At 36.3% G+C, this 23343-nt stretch overlaps 1 protein-coding gene across 1 annotated transcript in view; it reads left to right on the top strand.

The window, feature by feature from the left end:
• Positions 1-23343, top strand: part of OSBPL11 (oxysterol binding protein like 11) — an 86534-nt gene that overhangs the window by 58182 nt on the left and 5009 nt on the right. Inside the window, exons 9-12 of the mRNA XM_040484786.1 lie at positions 247-745; positions 4018-4204; positions 14661-14843; positions 22292-22445. Coding sequence (XP_040340720.1) covers positions 247-745; positions 4018-4204; positions 14661-14843; positions 22292-22445 — 1023 coding nt within the window. The remainder of the gene's footprint in view (positions 1-246; positions 746-4017; positions 4205-14660; positions 14844-22291; positions 22446-23343) is intronic.

The raw sequence follows: 23343 nt of genomic DNA, 5'->3' as shown, positions 1-23343 counted from the left end.
CGTCCGACTTCAGGTCACGATCTCGCGGTCCGGGAGTTCGAGCCCCGCGTCAGGCTCTGGGCTGATGGCTCAGAGCCTGGAGCCTGTTTCTGATTCTGTGTCTCCCTCTCTCTCTGCCCCTCCCCCGTTCATGCTCTGTCTCTCTCTGTCCCAAAAATAAATAAACGTTGAGAATAGTTATCTACAGATATGCGCATGGATTAAAATTTCCCACTTTGGTTGATAATTTTGTTGTTGTTGTTTTAGGTGGTGCTTCCTACATTTATCCTAGAGAAGCGTTCCTTGCTGGAAATGTATGCAGACTTTATGTCTCATCCAGACCTATTCATAGCCATTACTAATGGAGCCACAGCTGAGGATAGAATGATTCGTTTTGTTGAGTACTACCTTACCTCATTTCATGAAGGCCGGAAAGGAGCCATTGCTAAGAAACCGTACAATCCTATCATTGGAGAAACATTTCACTGTTCCTGGAGGATGCCAAAAAGCGAGGTTGCATCCACTGTTATCAGCAGCTCTTCTACCCAGGCAGTCACAAATCATGCTCCTCTATCAGAGGAGGCTTTGAGCCAGGTGGGACCAGACTGTTATACAGTCAGATTTGTTGCTGAGCAGGTTTCCCATCATCCTCCAGTCTCAGGATTTTATGCAGAATGTGCAGAGAGGAAGATGTGTGTAAATGCACATGTCTGGACTAAGAGCAAATTCTTAGGCATGTCGATAGGCGTAACAATGGTTGGAGAAGGTAAGTAGGAAAACTATCCTCCAATTTTTAATATCTAACTATAATCTTAAATTTGGGGAAGCTTAGATAAATATTACAATTCTGAAATGTCATGTGTACTACTTCTAATTTTTAGTTGTTCCAGAATGGTGGGGGAGGGGAGGCTCATATTTATGGACAAATATAAATTATCTTTTTAAAAAATTTCCCTGGTTTTAAATATAAAATATTCTTATTGTAGAATATATGGGAAACTGAGAAAAATATCAAGGAGAAAATAAAGTTTCTCTAAACCCTCCATCCAGAGAGGGATAAATTTAGCTAGCATTTTGTATTTTTTTAATTGTGTACATGTTCATACTTTTATTTCTCTTTTGTAAAATTGGGATTTGTTCTGTCTGTAGTTTTCTGTCCTGCTTTTTTGTACTAAACAATCATTTTCCCATGTCATTGATAATCTTTAAAACATGTTTAATGACTATAATATCCTATGAAATGAGATATTTACCATCTTATATTTAACCATTTCCTTTATTTGGGCATTGAAGGTATTTCTGTATTTCCGTTATTATAAAAAGCACTAAAGAAATATATTATAGATAAATCTTTATCTACATCTTTTATATTTGCTAAGGAGGTATGCATAAGATATTTTAAAATACATTGCCAGACTTTAATTCCATTTCAGCAAAGGTTATGAAAAAATAATTTAAGGTAATACCCCAAAACCAACAACATCACAAAGGCTCCACAGAAATCATTGCAGAGTTCATGAAACTATAATGGCAGAAAAAACCCTACCATTTTAACGTTAAAGGAAAACTCTTGTTTCCTGAATAATTTGTTCAGAATGTAAACTTGCAATGTAAGCATGGTATAATTAAGTCTGTGATGCTAACATTTTGAGACTTTGTCACTGCAGCTGTGAAGAAAATACTTTATCCCCCTTTTCAGTTTTCCCCATTTTTAAATCTTTTGTGATGTGAGTCTTACCAATTTCCAAATGTTTTAAGTTAATCAAAACTTTTATAACATTAGAAAATACTCATGTTTTATTAATTAAAATGTTTGCCACCTTCAGTTATAAACTTTGTCACATTTGTTCTCAGATCTTCATGAATCAATTTATTTTATAGATGAAAAAAGTCTAGAGGTGATGATACATATTCAAGGTCATAAAAGTTAAGGCCTAGCCAGGTTTAGAACGTCATCCTTTAACATTCTCTCTGAAAGGACAGTTAGTTCTTACCAGTTCATTTGGCAGAAAGAATCTGGTAATGGTGGCCTCTCCAAGAAAGGAAATACTTCAGGAAATTAGGAAAAGCATTAATATCTTAACCTTGCACTAATCATGAAGGTAGTACAAAACAGGTAATTTTTATTATTTAAGTGCTGATTATATATTTATGGATTACCTTTTAGAAATTAAATTTCTATCAGTAACCTCAATAGAAAGTAAGTGAAATCAGGGAATGGGACACAACAATTTATTTTGCTCCTATTATGGACCATGTTTTATATTTATTTGTTGGGGGAAATTCCATTTAATGATTAAATAAGTGAGGTTTTAGAATTCTGTTAACTAGTTTATTATCATATACATTCAAAACTGTATATTGCTTCAGATTTTAAATTCTACAGTGTGTGATACTAATGCTAAATATATCCTTGGGAATCAGATCATAAACCCAGGTTATGTGATGACATATTTTTAGAAAAGTAATAACATCTTTTCCATTTTAAAATGAATCAGCAGTTATTATTAAACATGTATATTCAAGGATATTGTCTATATGTCTTCTGACAGCTCCCATTATATATATAATGTATTACATCCAGAACCATGCCACAGCCAGAACCAAGCCATAAATGGCTTGATAATTCTTGATTTATTGTTGCCCTTTGTGAAGACTATAAAGGTAATACAAGAAAATAGTGCATATTACTTTATGTAAAGTAAACTGCTTTAGAATCTCAATTTGTCTCTTTGCTTATCCTAAAAATTAACTATATTAGAATATTTATAACTCTTGCCCTTATTTGTGAACATTAAAAACAGAGTACTTAATGAGCTTTCATTAAGAGAGATGCCATTAGGGGTGCCTGGGTGTCTCAGTTGGCTAAGCATCTGACTCTTGATTTCAGCTCAGGTCATGATCTCATGGTTCGTGAGTTCGAGCCCTGCATCAGAAGCCCTTGGTTTTCTGAACTCTCTCCTTCTCTTCTTCTCTCTCAAAGTAAATAAATAAACTTAGAAAGAGAGATACCATTAGAGTTCAGACTAGTAGTACATGTTCAGTTAAGTATTTATTCTAGTGGTGACCCAGGTAAGGAGCTTGGGTTAGTAATGTAGCTCAGATATCCTTAGTGTCCCTTAATTATCTAGTATAAATTGATTATTAATTAATGTAATTTCTCTTCTTATTATATGTATGTTTTTAATTTTTTTTTTAATGTTTATTTTTGAGAGAGAGAGAGACAAAGTGCAAGCAGGAGAGGGGCAGAGAGAGAGAGGGAGACACAGAATCTGAAGCAGGCTCCAGGCTCTGAGCTGTCAGCAGAAAGCCCAATATGGGGCTCAAACCCACAAACTGCGAGATCATGACCTGAGTCAAAGTTGGACACTTAACCGACTGAGCCACCCAGGCTCCCCTCTCTTAAATTTTTTTTTAAAAAATCATCCTTAGTATGGCATTACTTAGTATAAAACTAGCCCCATTAGAATAATATTTGTTTGAAAACTGTCACTTCTATATCTTATAGCCTAATACTTCAGAATTTGGCAGACAGAGTTATTATTATGACCATATTTTTATGATAGAATTAGTTTTTTTCTTCCTAATATACATAGAACGAAGAATGCTTTTTTTCCCATTAAACTGAGACTTAAGTTCTATAACTACAGCATTAGACATTTATGTATTACTAAACTGAAAAAGTTACTAGTGCTAATGATCAGACCATAACATGATGCAGTATTAACATGTTCTGAAAATCTGACCTAAGAGTCTATTAGAGGGAAATCTTGATCTATTTCCACTGTAACATTTTCTGGTTCCGTGAACACCAAAGAGATAGCAAAGTTATAATAAAAGTAACCTTTATTCACTATTACCAGGAATGTTATCAAATACAATTTTAAGTGAAGTTAGTTTAATCCAAGGTTGAATGAAAATTAACCAAAATAATGTTCATTTACTAGGTTTGAAAAAAAAATAATATGGGTATTTTATAACTGTCTTTTTTTTTTTTTTTTTTAAAGATGTTAACCACCTTCATGTTTTCACCTTCAGGTATTCTCAGTCTATTGGAGCATGGAGAAGAGTATACATTTTCTCTACCTTGTGCATATGCCCGATCAATTTTAACTGTTCCTTGGGTAGAACTTGGTGGCAAAGTCAGTGTCAACTGTGCAAAAACTGGGTATTCAGCCAGCATCACTTTTCATACTAAGCCGTTTTATGGTGGCAAACTGCACCGGTAAGAACATTTTAATGATCCCTGGCTCTTACTCTATGAGTTTGAACTTGTATTATAACTCCTTATTCTTTTTCTGTTTTGTTTTATGTTAATGGAGTTAGAGTTTTATTTGTGTTTATTTTTTCAAGGCATTCTGGACATCCTGATCTAGTTTTAAAAATAGTGACAGATCTATCTACTTTTTAAAAAAAATTTTTTAAAAGTTTGTTTCTTTTGGAGAGAGAGAGGGACAGAGTGTGAGCAGGGAAGGGGCAGAGAGAAAGAGGGAGAGGGAGACAGAGCCTGACACGGGGCTCGAACTCACGAACTGTGAGCAGATCTATCCACTCTTATAAAAATTTCCTGGTTAAGTAGCTAAGGAGAAGTAGAATAGAATTACTAACAAATGAACTTGCAGTCTGTGGCCCAATTTCTGCCTTTAAGGAGGTTCAGACTAGACCCAGGCCTCAGTGAAGGCAGTTATTGGTACAAATTAGCATGAAAATGTATCTAATCGTACGAAATAGTTCAAGAAGCACAACGATGGAAGCCAGTGTTTTTAGGTACTAATACTGTGAATGGTGGCTTTGTTCTACTTCCATCCAGGAAATGGCCAGTTCTTATATTCCCTTCTGGCCTTCTCTCAGTCTCTTCAGCACTGGTCCAGATCATCCAAATCACACGAAGACAAGTTATCTAATAGAATCTTCAAAAGGGATACTGTCTCCCATGTGGGTGATGGATATTGAGGAGGGCACCTTTTGGGATGAGCACTGGGTGTTGTATGGAAACCAATTTGACAATAAATTTGAAAATATATTGAATTATATTGAAATATATTGAAAATATATTGAAAAAAAGAAAAAAAAACAAAAGGATACTGTCTCTTTTCCTTAAGCCCTTGATATTTATTTATTTTTTTAATGTTTATTTATTTTTTTTTAGAAAATTTTTTTTTTAATTTTTTTTTTTAACGTTTATTTATTTTTGAGACAGAGAAAGACAGAGCATGAACGGGGGAGGGTCAGAGAGAGGGAGACACAGAATCTGAAACAGGCTCCAGGATCTGAGCTGTAAGCACAGAGCCCGACGCGGGGCTTGAACTCACGGACCGCGAGATCATGACCTGAGCCGAGGTCGGCCGCTTAACCGACTGAGCCACCCAGGCGCCCCTAATGTTTATTTATTTTTGAAGGAAAGACAAAGCATGAGTGAGGTAAGAGCAGAGAGAGAGGGAGATACAGAATCCGAAGCGAGCTCCAGGCTCTGAGCTGTCAGCACAGAGCCTGACAGGAAGCTCGAACTCACAAGCCTTGAGATTGGACACTTAACCGACTGAGCCACCCAGGCACCCCCCCTTGGTATCTATTCTAACTGTCCCTAAAGTAGGGTTAGTTTTCTCTGTCTATAAACTCTTTATCGAAAAATACATACCTTGTTGATGATTTTCACAAAGTGAAAATTTGAGCATTTTGATCTAGACATGGAACATTACCAGCATCCTAGAGATCCTTCTCATGCCCTCTTACAGTTATACACACACACACACACACACACACACACACACACACCACTTATACCCCTTCTTCCTAGGGTAGCCACTTTCCTGACTTCTAATACCATTGATTAGTCTTGCCTGTTTTTGAAATCTATATAATAATGAAATCATACACTGTGTGTTCTTTCATATTTGACTTTTTGCTGAACATTATGCTTTTGAGATTCATCCATATGTAGCATAGTTCATTCTCCTCACTGAGGATTGTATTATATTGCATGACTGTCACAATTCACTTATTCATTCTAATGTTGATGGGCATTTGAGTAGTTTGCAATTTGGGGCCATTATAAATGGTACTACTAGAACATTGTGTAGTGAATATATGTATGAATTTCTGTTGGATAGATACCCAAAGGAGAATTGCTGAGGCATAGGGGATGGAAGTTGAACTTGAGTAGGTGCTGCCAAACAGTTTTCTTAAGTGATTATTACCAAAGCACACTCCCTGCAGCCATGTTTGAGACTTTCAATTGCATATAGCAATTTTACTTTTTCATTCTTAGACAACTGGTACTTAACAATTTTAGAAGTGGAAAGAAAGATTGATCGCTCCCCAGACATTGATTGAATGGCCCTTTATAAATGTTTCAAACACTAAATATTTCAAAACACTAAAGCAGAGAATTAAAACACACACATACACACACACATTACCCAAACATAACCACTAGACATTGTCAGAATGGTCACCTCTTATCCTTAGAGAAGGTAGTAATATGGTTAATACTTTGCTCTATGCACTTATACGTAACTTCTCTCATCATAGTAATCACAGGATTCGAACCTTACAACCAGCAAGGGCTTTAGAAGTCACTAGACCAACATTTATTATGTGCATATATCCCTTTGCAACATGCCTGATAACTGATTTGTTCAGTCTGTGTTGAAACATCGTTAGTACAGAACTCACAGTGCATGAGGCAAGCAGTCCCTTCGGACTCCTCTTATTTCTATGAAGTTAGAGCTGAAATGGATATCCCTGTAACATTCTTGCCTTGGTGAAAGTATTCCTCAGTGTATATGCTTGAGTAGAATGCTTAGGGGAAAACAACTACAGTGATAAATCTTCCAAAGCCAGCACTGTTTATGGTCAGTGACACTGATACATTTCTTAGTGGCATGTCACTTTTTTTCATAAGTATTATTTTCTGGATAAGGAGACATGGAGCAATTTTAATTGTCTTTTTTGCAAACTATTTTTGGTCTCTGAAACTTCATTCTGAGAGTTTATGTGTATGTGCATATATGTGTGCATGTGCATATATGTGCATGTATACCTGTATGTGTGTTATTTGAAATCCTACAGGACTCATACTACCTGTAAAAACATTAAAAAAATTTTTTTAATGTTTATTTTTGAGAGAGAGAGAGACAGAGCACAAGCAGAGGAGGGGCAAAAAGAGAGAGAGACACACAGAATCTGAAGCAGGCTCCAGGCTCTGAGCTGTCAGCACAAAGCCCAATGTGGGGCTTGAACTCACAGACTGCAAGATCATGACCTGAGCCGAAGTCAGATGCTTAACCAACTGAGCCACCCAGGTGCCCCTAAAAACATTAAAAAAAAAAAAAAAGTTATTTATACACAAATTTATTTTCTTGATTGGTTGGTCTAATTTCCCCAACATGGCTGTAAGCTTTTTGACAGAACTATACTGTTTTGGGCCTTCCATTGCATCTGTACAGTGCTGTGTACATAGTAAGTGATCTGTAAATATTCGTGCAATTTTATTTGGAAATATGATTGAGCATGAGTTTCTCTCTTCTTGGAGATAGAATCTAGTTCACTCTGTCAAATCATACCTATTCCCAATGATCCTTTAATACATTACTGGTTAACTTTTTAGATAGGAACTCTTAGGTCTGAGTTTTTTAGAGCTTCACTCAGTTGATATCCCCTTTCCTCCTCTAGGACAGCCCAGCAGAGGTTTGAAAATAGCTCTTGCAGGCTGTCTTCATTTTTCTCTTCTTTGAGTTTAACATCTTTATTTAACAATCATTTTCAATGACATGAAAAACTAAGAAAGATATTTTGGTGTTAGTATGTTCTACTCAATGCCAGATAGTTGATAGTAACTGAAATGAAAATACTAGAGACCCAGGTAGGAGTAAATCAGTAGATATTAACATTAGTACCAGATGCTAGGGCAGTGGGGATCAGTCTCTCAGGAGATACTGAGGCTTATAAACACCAACATACACAGAAAGTTGTATTGGAATTTGGATCTAAACTATAAAATCGAACCCAGGTCATAATTTTTTTTACTTGCAATTAAGTATGTTTTTTTATATTCCTGTTCAATCCTTGCCTTTTGTATATATCTTTTAACTTTGATATAAGAATACAGTATATTATTTTGCTGGCAAATCTGATCCTTATTTTGAAGGCAGTGGGGGAGTCAATTAAAATTTTAAGCATGGAAGTAGTAAATAAGCATGTTATTTAATTATTTTTATCTTTTATTTTGAAATCATTTCAAACCTACAGAAGAGTTGTACAAACTCTCATATATCCTTGGCCTAGTTGCTAGCATTTTGCCTCATTAGCTTTATCAAAGTCTTTTTATATATATATATATATATATATATATATATATATATATATATATACTTCTTATTGTTCCTGAAACATTTGAGAGTTAAACATCTGTGTTAAAGGTATGTTAGTCTGAATTTCCTAAGAACAAGGAAATTCTCTCCTACACTCACAGAACAGTTGTCAAATTCAAGAAATACAATACTATTATCTGATATATAGTCCGTATTAAATTTTGTTAATTTTCCAAATAATCAGCAATATTTTTTCTCCTGAAAAATCTTGCATTCATGTCAATGTTACATCCCTTTAGTCTTCTGGAATATTTCCTTAGCTTTTCTTTGTCTCTTATGACATTTTTTTGTAGACTACAGGGCAATTTTATAGAATGCCTGATGATTTGTTTTTGTTTTGTTTGTTTTAGGTTCAGGTTACATATTTTTGATGAGAATACATTATAAGTAATTTTGTTTCTGGAAGTGATATTTTAAGTATTTATTTTTTAAAACACCTGTCTGGTGGCAGATGAAGAATGAACTGGAGGGTAAAGGGAGTGAAGAGAGAGTAGAAGAAAGGAGGCCAGACAGACCCTTCAAGGGTGACCCTTGAAGGAGTGACCCTTCAAGGAGTAACTAACAGGATGTAGAGGATCAGGGGCATCTAAGATAGCTTTGGATGACATCCTAGTTATTTACTACCAGTTAATAAACTTCTCTAAAACTTAAGTGCTTAAAACAGCAATTTATTATCTTTCACAGTTCTGTGGACTGACTAGGTTCAGCTGGGTGATTCTCTCATTGTGTTTTTTATGTTGTTACAGTTGGATATTGGTTGAGGCTTCAGCCATCTAAGGGCTTGACCCAGCTAGATATCCAAGGTAGCTCACTAACGTGGGAGGCAGTAGATCTGGCTGTTGACCAGGATCACAGCTGGGGCTGTCATTCAGAGGACCCTCATGTGGCCTTTCTGTGTGACTGGGGCTTCTTCCACCTTGGCAGCTGGATTCCTAGAGGAATCCAGCTCTTCCTAGAGGAAGCATCTAATAGCATTTTAAAAGACTTACTGGCTTTTGATACCTGGTTTTCATATTTTGACTTCTTGAAGACCCCTAAAAATTTCAAATAGATATCCTCATTTTTGTTAATGGTCAGTCATCATATTTACTCTTTTGTTTGTTTCAATCTCTTACTTAAATTGGCTTCTTTTCCCCCTTCATATTCTTTACCTATCTACAATGCCACATTCATTTGATTTTTCTGTAACTTGGAAGTACTACCCTTTTCTCTAACAGTCTTTTTCTCTCCTTAGCATGCATATATACATTCTGCCCATAATTCTTGAGGGATACTTTTAGCTGACTCTGAAGTTTCCTAATTTTTTCCATTCTGATCTCTCTCAAGACTGGTGGTTTCACCTAATTTCTCATTTAAAAGATTCCTATTAGAAACATATCTCTCTACTGTTGATACAATATTATAATGAAGGCTTTCTTTCATGTCTTCCTCCTTAGACAGCCTAGTTTTTTACTGCTATCTGCTATCAGAGCAGACACATTATCTGCTGTCTGCATTTGATATAAATATATTATCTTCCACTTGTCTTCCCTTACTCCCTCATTTTCCACAACTCCCTCCAATGCAGCCAAGTGAGCCTACTTAACTATCCCTCATGCCCGTGTCCTCTCCTAATCAGATTTTCCACACTCACTTTAAGATGATGATCATATAAATCATCCTAAAGCAAAGTCAGAATTATCAATATAGATAAATAGACATAGCATTCTATCTATCAGTCTATCTAGTGGTATGATATTAAGATGACATGAACTGTCTGCTAAGTGACATACTTTTCTGCATGCAGGAGATACAGAATAGAAAGAAAGACCATCTCTGCCTTCAAGAAGCTTTCAGTGTAGTATTAGAATCCAGCACCCTATCTTTGGAAACCATTTGTAAAGCTTTTAGGGAAAATGTCATATATAATAGACAGTTAAAAACAGTCTATTATTATAATAATCATAGCATTGGAAAGGAGATTAGATAATTACTATACCTGAAAGTAAAAAAATTTTTTATAGTTTACTTATTTTGAGGGAGGGAGAGAATCCTAGGTAGGCCCTGTGCTGACAGCATGGATGTGGGGCTCAATCCCATGAACCATGAGATCACGACCAGAGGCGAAATCAAGAGTCAGATGCTTAACTGACTGAGCCACCCAGGCACCCCTGAAAATAAAATTTGATTGTGACTCATATGTTGAAGTAAAAAAAGAAACATGATATTCGACATATATCTCATTGTCTGATAAAGGAAGCCTATCACTTTTTCGAGAAAAGACAAACTATTTTCCTGGTATTAAATTTTAAAGGGATGTGTTGCAGGTATCCTTATATAGTGGCATTTAGAAACATAATAGTGTCTTCTTCAGTAGTTCTGCATAAAATGTAATTATCCTTCATGTAAGCATTTCAGATATATATCAAAAAACCCAAAGCTAAAGTCTTAACTTTCAATCAATAAAAACTTTTTTTTTATTTTTTAAGATTTTTTTGTTTGTTTTTAAGTAATCTTTGTACCCAATATGGGGCTCAAATTCACAATCCTGAGATCAAGAGTCACATGCTCCACCAACTGAACTAGCCTGGCACCCCCAGTCAATAAAAACTTTGTATATGAAGCCAAGTTAATATATTCAATGATTTTCTGGTATTCCAAGTAGCTGTAGAGCTAGAGTCTAGACCACATAAAAGGCTAACTTGATATCACGTTTTTAGAAAGTGAGAGAACAAATGCCTTATCAGTTATCAATCATCCTCACTTTAGAGATGAATAGGATAATAACTTAAGATGTAGCTTTTTGCTTAGTATCTTAAGGACCATATTCAATGTTGTTGGTTGATACAAGATCTAGATCTACATGCTTTATATATTTAGATAGTCATTTACTTATTGTCTGTAATTGCTTTCATGCAACAGTGACAGAGTTAAGCAGTTGTGACAGAGACAGTCTGACCTGCAAATCCTGATAATTTACTTCCCAGTCCTTTACAGAAGAAGTTTGCCAACCCTGCATTAGGCCGTTATGAAGAATTATAAGCAGAATGAGGCAAGGCCCTTCTTCTTCCTTGTGTTGCTTTTGCATATTTCTCATGCAAAGGAATGGAAATGGCCCACCTCTCGTATGTGTAATTCTTGTTCCCTGCCCCAGTTCTCTTCGTGCTGCTCTTACCATGTAGCTGCACTAACTGACAACACCCCAGCATGAACAGGGACCTAGGGTTTGCTATTTGTTGAGTGGAAAGGCATGTGAGGGAGATCATGATAACTTGAGAGATTGTGCTATGGTAGTTAAAGATCAAGTGAGGACCAGATTATGGTCCCTTAATTCTCAGAACATAGTTCTGAGGGTGTTTGGGTGGTTTAGTCTGTTAATGATCTTGTGGTTTGTGAGTTCAGGCCCCATGTTGGGCTCTGCACTGACAGTGACAGTGTTGGGAGTGACAGCCTCTCTCCTTCCTCTCTGCCCCTCCCTCACTTGCTCTCCCGCCCCCTTCAAAATAAATAAATTAAAAAAAAATCTATCTATCTATCTATCTATCTATCTATCTCATTCTGGGTATGTATGGATGGAAAAGAGAAGAGATAAGTGTTCTGTGTCATCTCCTCATATCCTGTTTGGTTGGAAACAAATTTCCAAAGAAGGGAACAATGTTGGCAAGTGGGATCAGAGAGGAAACATGGACATCACAAGAAATATTCAGTCAGGCAAGAAGCCCTTAGCAGTAGAATTATTTAAATTTATATACGGTAAAACCTTGGATTGCGAGTAACTTGTTCTGTGAGTGTTCTGCAAGCGAGCAAACATTTCTAATAAATTTTAACTTGATAAATGAGTGATATCTTGCAATACGAGTGGTACGTGATGCCGAATGTCACATGATCACAACTGAGCCAATGGTTCTTTCTTGCTTGCTGTGGAATTGTGGTGATCGTCTCCCATGTTCAGGTGCTCAGTCTCAGGCTGTAGTGTTTGGCAGAAATCAGTGATTTTCAGAATGTTGGAAGGTGCCCACAACTGGCATTAGTGTATTTTTTGTCACTTCAAACCACCTATGGACAGTCCTTTGCTTTTCCATACAAGAGTAAGCTTAGGAATGCTTTGCTTCATTCTAGGTCAGGCTGCCCGCAGATATAGACCCTTTCCTCTGCTGCCTTATTGCCAGTTGGATTAAATACAATATATGGCAAGAGTTTATTAATACTATACTGTAGTCAACATCCATGCAAGCATATACAATGACCCTGATGCAGAAAAAGATTCCATTGAGCCAGTACATAACAGTGATTCCATTAGTGATAGTGAAAGTCCTGCACAATAACCCTCCTCTCTCTTATCTCCCTCACACAAGCCATGAAGGTTTTTAAAAATAAGTACAGGTTAATGTGTTTATTTTTCTTTATATTTTGTATTTTCTTAATTATTTTGTGTTCTATTACAGTATTGTAATCATTTTTGTATGAATATTTTTGGGTTGTGGAACAAATCATCTGAGTTTCCATTATTTCTTGTGGGGAAATTCGCTTTGATATACAAGTGCTTTGGATTATAAGCATGTTTCCAGAACGAATTATGCTCGCAAGCCAAGGTTTTACTATACTTTGAAATATAACTGAGTTCCCACCTCTATTGTAATCAGGCACACTTGTAGTCATGGTGTTCTTTGTATCTAGTGAGCTAGAGTTATGCCTAACTTTTGATTTTGGATATTTGGTTTGCTGTTGGTTTCCAAACCTCTCTTACCTTAATCTCCAAAATCTGGTTCATTGATCATTTGCTTTTTGGCCCCTATATCTCTGCCTTGAGTTCTGAGTTTGCAGACCTTTAATTAACTTAGCCTGTTTGAAAGCTATGGGCTCCCTAAATTCTGCTGTGTCTTTCTGGTTCTTAGGTTCTTGGCTTATACCTGACAACTGCTACTTACGGTTCCTGTAGCCTGAACCTCTGGGCTTTGGTCCTGTGGATTGCTTTTGAATCCAGATAAACCACAATCACTGATGCACTGATTAGACCCTAACACTTGCCCACTGTTCTCTAAGTTCTGAACCTCTATCTTATCTGACCCTGTTGTTTCTTGTGTCCTACAGTGAACACAAAATACTTCATTAAAAATAATTGGACCTGTTTATTCCGATCTTCATTTGAACTGCATCCTGTCTGTTGATACACTGGCCAGATAACTCTTCATTAAACTTTCAACAGTAGTGTTTGAGTTCTCTCTGAGTTCTGTGTCAATGATGATAATTTTTGTATACTGGTACTCTTTTAATTTTTCTATTTTGGCAAGAGAATATTAAAATTTTTAATTTATTTTTTTCTATTTTTCAACCTCTTATTGGTTTAGCTGGTTCCTATATTTAATTTAAAGTTAGGCTTATGTGATTTTATACAAAATCAACATACCCAGAAATTCAAATATAGGGACCTCAAACTTTTTTTTTTAATGTGTATTTATTTTTTTGAGAGAGGGAGGGAGACACAGAATCCCTCTCTCATGTTTTTGAGAGAGACAGACAGAGTGTGAGTGGGCAGTGAGAGAGAGAGAGACACACAAACACAGAATCTGAAGCAGGCTCCAGGCTCTGAGCTGTCAGCACAGAGGCCGACACAGGGCTCAAACTCACGAACCATGAGATCATGACCTGAGCCAAAGTTGGACACTTAACCAACTGAGCCACCCAGGCGCCCCTAAACTTTTAAGTAAATAAGACTAGTAAATAGGACTAAAATTTAAGTAAACAAGACTAGTTTTTAAAAAACATTTCAATTGTAATGTTGTAACATCTTAAAACCATAATAAAAATGTTAATATTTTTCATATTTCTGTTTAGTTTTAATATTATAATAGTTTTATTTGTAGCAAACATCTAAAGATCACACCTTGTCATCATTCATGGTAACTTAGTCTCTGGTTTGATTCCCAATATTCTTTCTGAAGATTAAAGTTGAGAGGCACCTGGGTGGCTCAGTTGGTTAAGCGTCGGACTCTTGGTATGGGCTCAGGTCATGATGTTACATTTCTTGCTGACAGCCTGGGAGCCTGCTTGCGATTCTCTCCCTCCCTCTCTCTCTGCCCTTCCCCCACTCACACTGTCTCTCTCAAAGTAAATAAACTTAGAAAAAAAGATTAAAGTTGATATTATTTGAAAAAATTACCTAGTAAGCTCTCATGGGATTTACAGAGTCTGACTTTGGCACTGACAAACTGAAGTGAGCTGTATACCCAATTTAAACAATTCAGAAGGTACGTTTATAGGTTTCAGAGTTCTAAGAACAAGCCCAGTTTCACTTATTAGAGCATATCTTTATTTTTTACCTGCTTCTAGGGTTACAGGTGAAGTAAAGCACAACATCACCAATACTGTGGTATGCAGAGTGCAAGGCGAATGGAATAGTGTTCTTGAGTTCACTTATAGCAATGGAGAGACAAAGTATGTGGATTTAACGAAGTTGGCAGTAACAAAGAAAAGAGTAAGACCTCTGGAGAAGCAAGATCCATTTGAATCCAGGTATGTTATCCTTACATCCATACAAGAGTCAGAAGCTCTGGATCTTAATCGAAGCCTTTTCACTAATTTGCAACCTTAGGCAGGTCACTTCACCAGTTTGCATTTGTAAGCTGGGCAAAAATATTACAATATTTAATAGTCAAAAGATTACTATCCTTATCATAAAAACGTTTACAAATTATTAACAAGAAAATAGGTACCCCATTAGAAAAATGGACAAAGGACATAAAGAGGCAGTTCATAAAAGGAGAAAAAAAATGTCCACTAAGAAAATGAAAAATAGTGGTTGCTTCTGGAGAGGAGTACTGGGATGTAGGATAGGAAAGAGACTTAATCCTTCATAGAATCCCCTTTTGAATTATTTAAATTTTATATCCTGTGGAAGTATTGTTGTATCAATTTAAAAAAGAAAAAGTGAAATACAAGGAAGCATTAAACATCTTAAGTTCAGATCATGTAAGTAGAACTAAACTATTTATTACTATATACACAAAGGAATTAAATACCCATTAACCAAAGACTCAGATTGCATTTAGAAATAAAACAGTAATGACTGGGGAAAATTTTTCTTTTGGAGTTTATCCTAAAGGAGAAGTTGTTTTTATTTTATTTTAATTCCAGTATAGTTAACATACATTGTGAAATTAGTTTTAGGTGTACAATATAGTGATTCAAAAGGAGAGGTTCTTAAGGTTTGGTCTATGGACCCCCTACGGTCCTTGAGATTTTTTAACAAGGTTTATAAGTTCAATTTTATTTTCATAATAATGCCAAGATGCTATTTGCCCTTTCATTCTGTTGGCACTTGCACTGATGGTGCATCAGCAGTTGTGGGTAGCGCTGCTGGGCCTTAGAGTAATCAAGGCAGTGGCACAAAACTGTACACAGTCATTGTGTTCTTCACTGCCCATGTACTTGCATTTTTTTTAAGATGCCAGGGTTTTTAAAAAAAAAAAGTCCTTGAAAAAGCAGTATAGATTGTTAGTTTTATTAAATCTGTATCATTGAGGACCCATCTTTTTACTATTCTACATGACAGATTGGGAGTATGCATAAAGCACTGCTGGTAGATATTGAAGTACGGTAGTTATCTGGAGGAAAAGCACTTGTGCAGTTGTTTGAGTTATAAGCTGAACTAATTTCTGTTTTCGTAAAACACCATTTCTACTTAAATGAATGGCAAACCATGACTATTCTAATTTCAGTATTGGGCAGACATTTTTCTTATAAATAGATGATCTGAACATGGCACTTCAAGGAAAACAATTGGCAGTATTTTTGGCTAATAATAAAATTTAAATGGAAACGACGTATGGATTAAAGACCTCAATATGAGACCTGAAACCATAAAAGTCCTAGAAGAGAGCACAGGCAGTAATCTCTCTGACATCCATAGCAACATTTTCATAGATATGTCTCCTGAGGCAAGGGAAATAAAAGCAAAAATAAACTATTGGGACTACATCCAAGTGAAAAGTTTCTGCACAGCAAAGGAAACAATCAACAAAAATGAAAGGCAGCCTACTGAATGGTAGAAGAAATTTGCAAATGACGTATCCAATAAAGAGTTAGTATCTAAAATATATAAAGGACCGATACAACAAGTGTTGGCGAGGATGTGGAAAAAAAGGAACCATTGTACATGGTTGGTGGGAATGCAAACTGGTGCAGCCACTATGGAAAACAGTATGGAGTTTTCTCAGAAAATTAAAAATAGAACTACCCTATGATCCAGTAATCGCACTATGGGGTATTTACCCCCAAAATACAGAAACACTAATTCAAAGGGGTACATGCTTACATATGTTTATAGCAGTATTATTTACAATAGCCAAACTATGGAAGCAGCCCAAGTGTCCATCAATAGATGAATGGATAAAGAAGATTTGGTTATGTGTATGCAATGGAATATTATTCAGCCATAAAAAAGAATGAAATCTTACCATTTGCAATGACATGGATGGAGCTGGAGAGTATAATGCTAAGCAAAGTAAGTTAGTCAGAGAAAGACAAATACCATATGATTTCATTCGTGTGTGGAATTTAAGAAACAAATGAGCAAAGGGAAAAAAAGACAAACCAAGAAACAGACTCTTAGCTATAGAGCACAAACTGATGGTTACCAGAAGGAAGGGGACAGGGTTGGAGAAATAGAAGATGGGGATTAAAAAGTACACTTATCATTATGAAAAAATAAATAAAATTAAAAAATAAAATAATAAAAAGGTATAGGTGGGAGACAGTGGAAGATAGTAGATAGATAGATAGACAGTCAAGAAGGTAGGTAGATAGGAAGAAGCAACCTAAGTGTCCATCACAGATGAATGGATAAAGAAGTTGTAGTATATAGGGGCACCTGGCTGGCTGAGTTGTAAGAAAATGCAACTCTTGATCTCAGGGTTGTAAGTTTGAGCCCCATGTTGAGTGTAGAGATTACTAAAAAAATATTTTTAAAAAACTTAAAAAAGAAGTTACAGTATATATATATATACAGTGGAATTTTATTCAACCATAAAAAAGAAGGAAACCTGCCATTTGTGACAACATGGATGGACCTTGAGGGTATCATGCTAAGTGAAATAAGTCAAAAAGACAGATACTGTATGATCTCACTTATATGTGCAATCTAGGGGTGCCTGGGTGGCATCTGGCTCTTGGTTTCAGCTCAGGTCATGATCTCACAGTTATGGGTTCAAGCCCCACATCAGGCTCTGCACTGTCAGTGGGGAGCCTGTTTGGAATTCTCTCTCTCTTCCTCTCTTTTTGCCCCTCCGTGCTCACTCTCTCTGTCTCTCAAAATAAATAAATAAACTTCAAAAAATAAAATATTCTTTTTTCAACTACGTATCAGTGTGAGGCCAGGTTTTCTTTATATACTTTAACTAAAACAACATATCACAACAGACTGAATGTAGAAACAGCTATAAGAATCCAGCTATATTAAAGCAGATTTTTTTAATGTTTATTTATTTATTTTGAGGGGGGGGGGGCAAAGAGAGGGACAGAGAATCCCAAGTAGGCTCCACTCTTGTCAACACTGAGCCTGACACGGGGCCCAGTCTCATGAAATGTGAGATCATGACCTGAGCTAAAAGCAAGAGTTGGACGCCTAACCTACTGAGCCACCCAGGCACCCCTAAAGCAGATGTTTAAGAGATACTGCTGGATTCTCTTTGCTAAAATTTTATTAAGGATATTTTATATCTACATTCATGGGGGGTATTGGTTGGTCTATTGTCTTCTTTAGGGAAAGGTTTTTAGCTACAAATTCAATATCTTGATATTGAGATTGGCTTGAGTGAACTTTGGCAGTTTGTGTATCTTTCAAGAAATTGATTCATTTAATCTAATTTGTCGAATTTATTGGCATATAAGTTATATTCCCTTAGTTTTCTTTTAATGCGTGTAGGATCTGTAGTGATGTCCCTACTTTAATTCTTCATGTTGGTAATATTTTCTTTTCCTAATCAATGTGATTAAAGATTTATTAATTTTACTCAGAAAACTAGTGTTTGGTTTCATTGGTTTTTGTCTGTATTTCTATTTTCTTCATTGATTTCTGCTCTTTTTTATTTCCTCTTTTCTGCTTACTTGGTGCATCATTTGCTCTTCCTTTTTCTCATTTCTTAAAAGGGAAGCTTGTGTCAGGGGTCAGCACACTTCTATAAAAGGCCAGAGAATAAATATTTTAGGCCTAATGGGCCAGATAGTCTCTACCACAACTACTCAACTCTACTACTGTAGCATGAAAGCAGCCACAAACAGTGAAAGGATAGATAGATATTCCTATGTTACAATAAAAATCTATTCACAAAAATGGGCAGCCAGCCATAGTTGTCTGACCCCTGATTAGGCCATTGTTTTTCCTTTTTCCCTAATATATATATTTAATATATTTCTAAGTCTGCTTTGTCTATATCTCACAACTTTCGAATTCTTGATATATATTTTCTAATTTCCCTTGTGACTCATGAAGTTATTTAATTTTTTTTTTTTAATGTTGGTTTTTGAGAGAGAGGAACACAAAGTGTGAGCAGGGGAGGAGCGGAGAGGGAGGGAGACACAGAAAGAATCCAAAGCAGGCTCCAGGCTCTGAGCTGTCAGCACAGAGCCCGATGCAGGGCTTGAACCCACAAACCATGAGATCATGATCTGAGCTGAGGTAGGACACTTAACCGAGCTACCCAGGTGCCCCTCATGAAGTTATGTAGTAAAACATTATTTAATTTCCAAATATTTATAAAATCTCCAGCTATCTTCCCATTATTCATTTTTAATTTAGCTTAATTTTGGCCAAAAGGTGTACTTTGTATGGTTTCAGTCCTTCACATTTTTTGAGATTTATGACCCTGAATACATTCTGTCTTGGTAAATGTTTCATGTGCACTTAGCAAGAATGTATATTCTTTTGATGTTAGGTGACAGTAATCTGTAAATATCAATTATCTCAAGTAGGTTGATAGTATTTTTCTAGCATTCTGTGTGATTACTAATTTTCTGTATACTTGTTCAGTTGAGATCAGTAACTGAGATCAGTTATTGAAACTACCAATTATAATTGAATATTTCTTTTTGTAGTTCTGTAAGTCTTTACTTCATGTTATTTGAAGCTTTGTATTAGGGGCATACACATTTGGGATTATATGTCTCTTGATGTACTAACCCTTGATCATTATGAAATAATCTTCTTTATCCGTGGTCATAGTTCTTGCTTTGAATTCTACTTTAATACTAAAAGTGCCACTTTAAATAAACTTTATCAAGGGGCACCTGGGTGGCTCAGTCTCTGAATTGTCCGACTCTTGATTTCAGCTTAGGTCATGATCTCACGGTTTGTGAGTTCGAGCCCTGCATCTGGCTCTGCACTGACAGTGCAGAGCCTGCTTGGGATACTCTCTCTACCTCTCTCCCTGCCCCTCCCCTGCACATGCTCGCTCTCTCTCTCTCTCTCTCTCTCTCTCTGTCTGTATCCCTCTGTATCTGTCTCTCTCTCAAAATAAATAAATAAATTTTAAAACAACTTTATCAAGATGTATTTTACGTATTATAAAATCCACCTATTTCAAGTGTATAAATTCAGTTATTTTTAGCATCTTTCCTGAATGGTGCAGTCATTGCCATAAATCAGTTTCACAATCTTCATCCTCCCATGAGATCACTCATGCCCACTTACAGTTAATGTCCATTCATATCCCTAGTCTCAGGGAACCTACTTTCTGTCTCTATAAATTTGCCTTTTCTGGACACTTCAGATGATTGGAATCATACAATATGTGATACCTTGTGCTTGGCTTCTTTCATTTGGCATAATGTTTTCGAGGTTCATCCATGATACAGTATGTATCAGTAGTTCATTTTTTTATATTGCTGAATAGTATTCCATTATATGGAACCACATTTTGCCTATCTATTCACTAATTGATGGACATTGCCAGTTTTGGACTTTGATGATTAATACTACTATGAACATTCTCATGTAAATTTTGGGGTGGCTATGTTTTCATTTCTCTAGGTAAATATCTGAAAGTGGAATTGCTGGGTTGTCTACAAGTTTTACATTTGACTTTTCAGGAAACTGCCAAACTAATTTCCAAGATGGCTCCATCCTTTTACATTCCTGCTGGCAATGTATAAGTGTTCCAGTTCACATCCTCATCAACATTTGTTATTGCCTGCCTTATACCCATTCTAGTTGGTGTGAAATAGTGTCTTAAAATGTGATTTTAAATTTTTTTTTTTCAACGTTTATTTATTCTTGGGACAGAGAGAGACAGAGCATGAACGGGGGAGGGGCAGAGAGAGAGGGAGACACAGAATCGGAAACAGGCTCCAGGCTCCGAGCCATCAGCCCAGAGCCCGATGCGGGGCTCGAACTCACGGACCGCGAGATCGTGACCTGGCTGAAGTCGGACGCTTAACCGACTGTGCCACCCAGGCGCCCCTTAAAATGTGATTTTAATTCACATGTTCCAAATGACTAATGATGTTGAACATATTTTCATATGCTAATTAATTAGCCATTTGTGTATCTTCTTTGGTGAAATGTGTGATTGTCTTCCTATTGGATTGTAGGAGTTCTTTGTGAATTCTGGATTCAAATTTTTTATTGGATGTGTGTTTTTCAAATATTTTCTCTTTGTTGTTCAGTTTTTAATTTTCTTAGTGTTTTTTTTTTTCCTTTCAGTATAAAGGGTTTTATTTTTCTGAGATGAGATTATCAGTGTTTTCTTTTATGGATTGTGGTTTTGGTATTATATCTAAGAAATCTTTGCCCAACCCAAAGACTTAAAGATTTTCTTCTGTCCGGGCACCTGGGTGGCTCAGTTAAGCATCCCGACTCTTGATTGCAGCTCAGGTCATGATCTCATGGTTTGTGAGTTCGAGCCCCGCATCAGGCTCTGTGATGACAGTGCAGAGCCTGCTTGGGATTCTCTCTCCTGCTCTGTCTTCCCCTCCCCCTGTTTGCACGCTTCTCTCTAAACAAACAAACAAACTTAAAAAAAAAAAAAAAGATTTTTCTCCTATCTTTTGTAAAAATTGTATTATGAGGTAAGGGTCTAAGGTCCTCTTTTTGCTTATAGATATCTAGTTGTCCCAGCACCATTTGTTGAACAGACTGTTTTTTCCCCCAAAGAATTATCTTGCAGTTTTCTTTTGCTTGGAGTTTGTTGAGCTTTCCTGTCTCTGCTGTGCCTATAAACTCTAGTCAGTGAGTTGGAGCACCCATAGGACTCCCCTCATTTATTTCCCGATTAACAGGAATCAGTGTTCTGTACTGGCTTTTGCTCAATATCTACAAACCGTTGTTTCAATATATTTTGTCTGGTTTCCTACTTGATTAAAGGCATGAAGGTAAATCTGGTCCCTATTATTTCATCATGTCCAGAAGCAGAAAGTGGTCTCTCTTACCTTTCAGCTTTTAAAAACTGTATTTACCTTTTTGCTTATTATTTCCTAAGCTTCTTAAAAAAACAATATGTTTATAACTTGGGAAGATACAAATGATTCTTAATTTAAAAAGAAAACAGGGGCGCCTGGGTGGCGCAGTCAGTTAAGCGTCCGACTTCAGCCAGGTCACAATCTCGCGGTCCGTGAGTTCGAGCCTCGTCGGGCTCTGGGCTGATGGCTCGGAGCCTGGAGCCTGTTTCCGATTCTGTGTCTCCCTCTCTCTCTGCCCCTCCCCCGTTCATGCTCTGTCTCTCTCTGTTCCAAAAATAAATAAACGTTGAAAAAAAAATTAAAAAAAAAAAAAAAGAAAACAGAAGCAGCAGCATGTTTGACATTAGTATCAGAAACATAGTTGTCAGTATTCTTATAACTCATAAGCATGAAATTATAGATCTGATTTAGGAAACAGTTTTTAAAAATTACTGTTAATTTCAAGGTATAAGTTCTACTTAATTATATTTTTCTAAAGAATGTAAAATGTGTGTTTTTTCAAATTATAGGCGATTGTGGAAAAATGTGACAGATTCTCTGAGGGAATCTGAAATCGAGAAAGCCACAGAGCATAAACGTACCCTGGAAGAACGCCAGAGGACTGAAGAAAGGCATCGTACTGAAACAGGCACACCCTGGAAAACCAAATATTTTATTAAAGAGGTTTGTCCTACATGTCTTCAGACTAAAACTTGTTATCTACTGTAGTTTACTAGGCTTTCTTGAGTTGTTATCATTTAGACATCTTTATTTCTAAAAATAGTCCAGCATAACCGTGAGCTTTTTCATGGAACTTTTCACAATTTGACAAAACAAAATAGTTTACCAGCAGTTCAGATGAAATGGCTTTTGGGATTAAGTTGGCCACAAACAAAAATGCTAACATAATCTCCAGTCACAATAATAGAATAGACAATTGACAATTTATTGCCTTTCAAACTACACTGAAACTTTCTGTTCATGTCCAGAGACTACATTTTAAAGGGAGACATGAGAAACTTAATTGGCTACACAAAGGCTAGTGCACTGGCTAGAATCTTTGGAACATTTAAGAAAAAAGAATAAAGTGGGGTGTTCAGCTTAGAAAACCAAAAATTGACCATGCATTATAACCTTCAGATATGTATATGCTTTATCACATAGAAATTTTTTATCAGTTTGTATAGTAGTCCCACGGTAGGTTCAAACTACCAGGAATTTTGAGCTTAACATAAAAAGGAATTGTATAACAATAAAAAAAAATCCAGTAATAATAATGGGGAGTACATTTTATAGTAATGAACCACTAGTTCTATATGAGACCATGGCTTAGGTAGAAGATTTCATGCACTGATTTTGCAGCTAGACCAAATAATTGCCAGATTCTTATCTAAATTTAAAGATCTTTGTTTGGTTTGGTTTATTAGTTTCTGGTAGAACTCAGAGTAAGGTGAATGACTGCAGACCAGAGCTGTTATCAAGAAAAATTTTCTCAGGGCGCCTGGGTGGCTTAGTCAGTTGGTGTGTGATTTCGGCTCAAGTCATGATCTCACTGTTCCTGAGTTCGATCCCCGCATTGGGC

The sequence above is a fragment of the Herpailurus yagouaroundi genome, unplaced genomic scaffold (assembly GCF_014898765.1).
Source record: "Herpailurus yagouaroundi ecotype Mexico unplaced genomic scaffold, PumYag 162, whole genome shotgun sequence".
NCBI lineage: Eukaryota > Metazoa > Chordata > Mammalia > Carnivora > Felidae > Herpailurus > Herpailurus yagouaroundi.
This window is presented reverse-complemented; position numbering and strand designations above follow the sequence as displayed.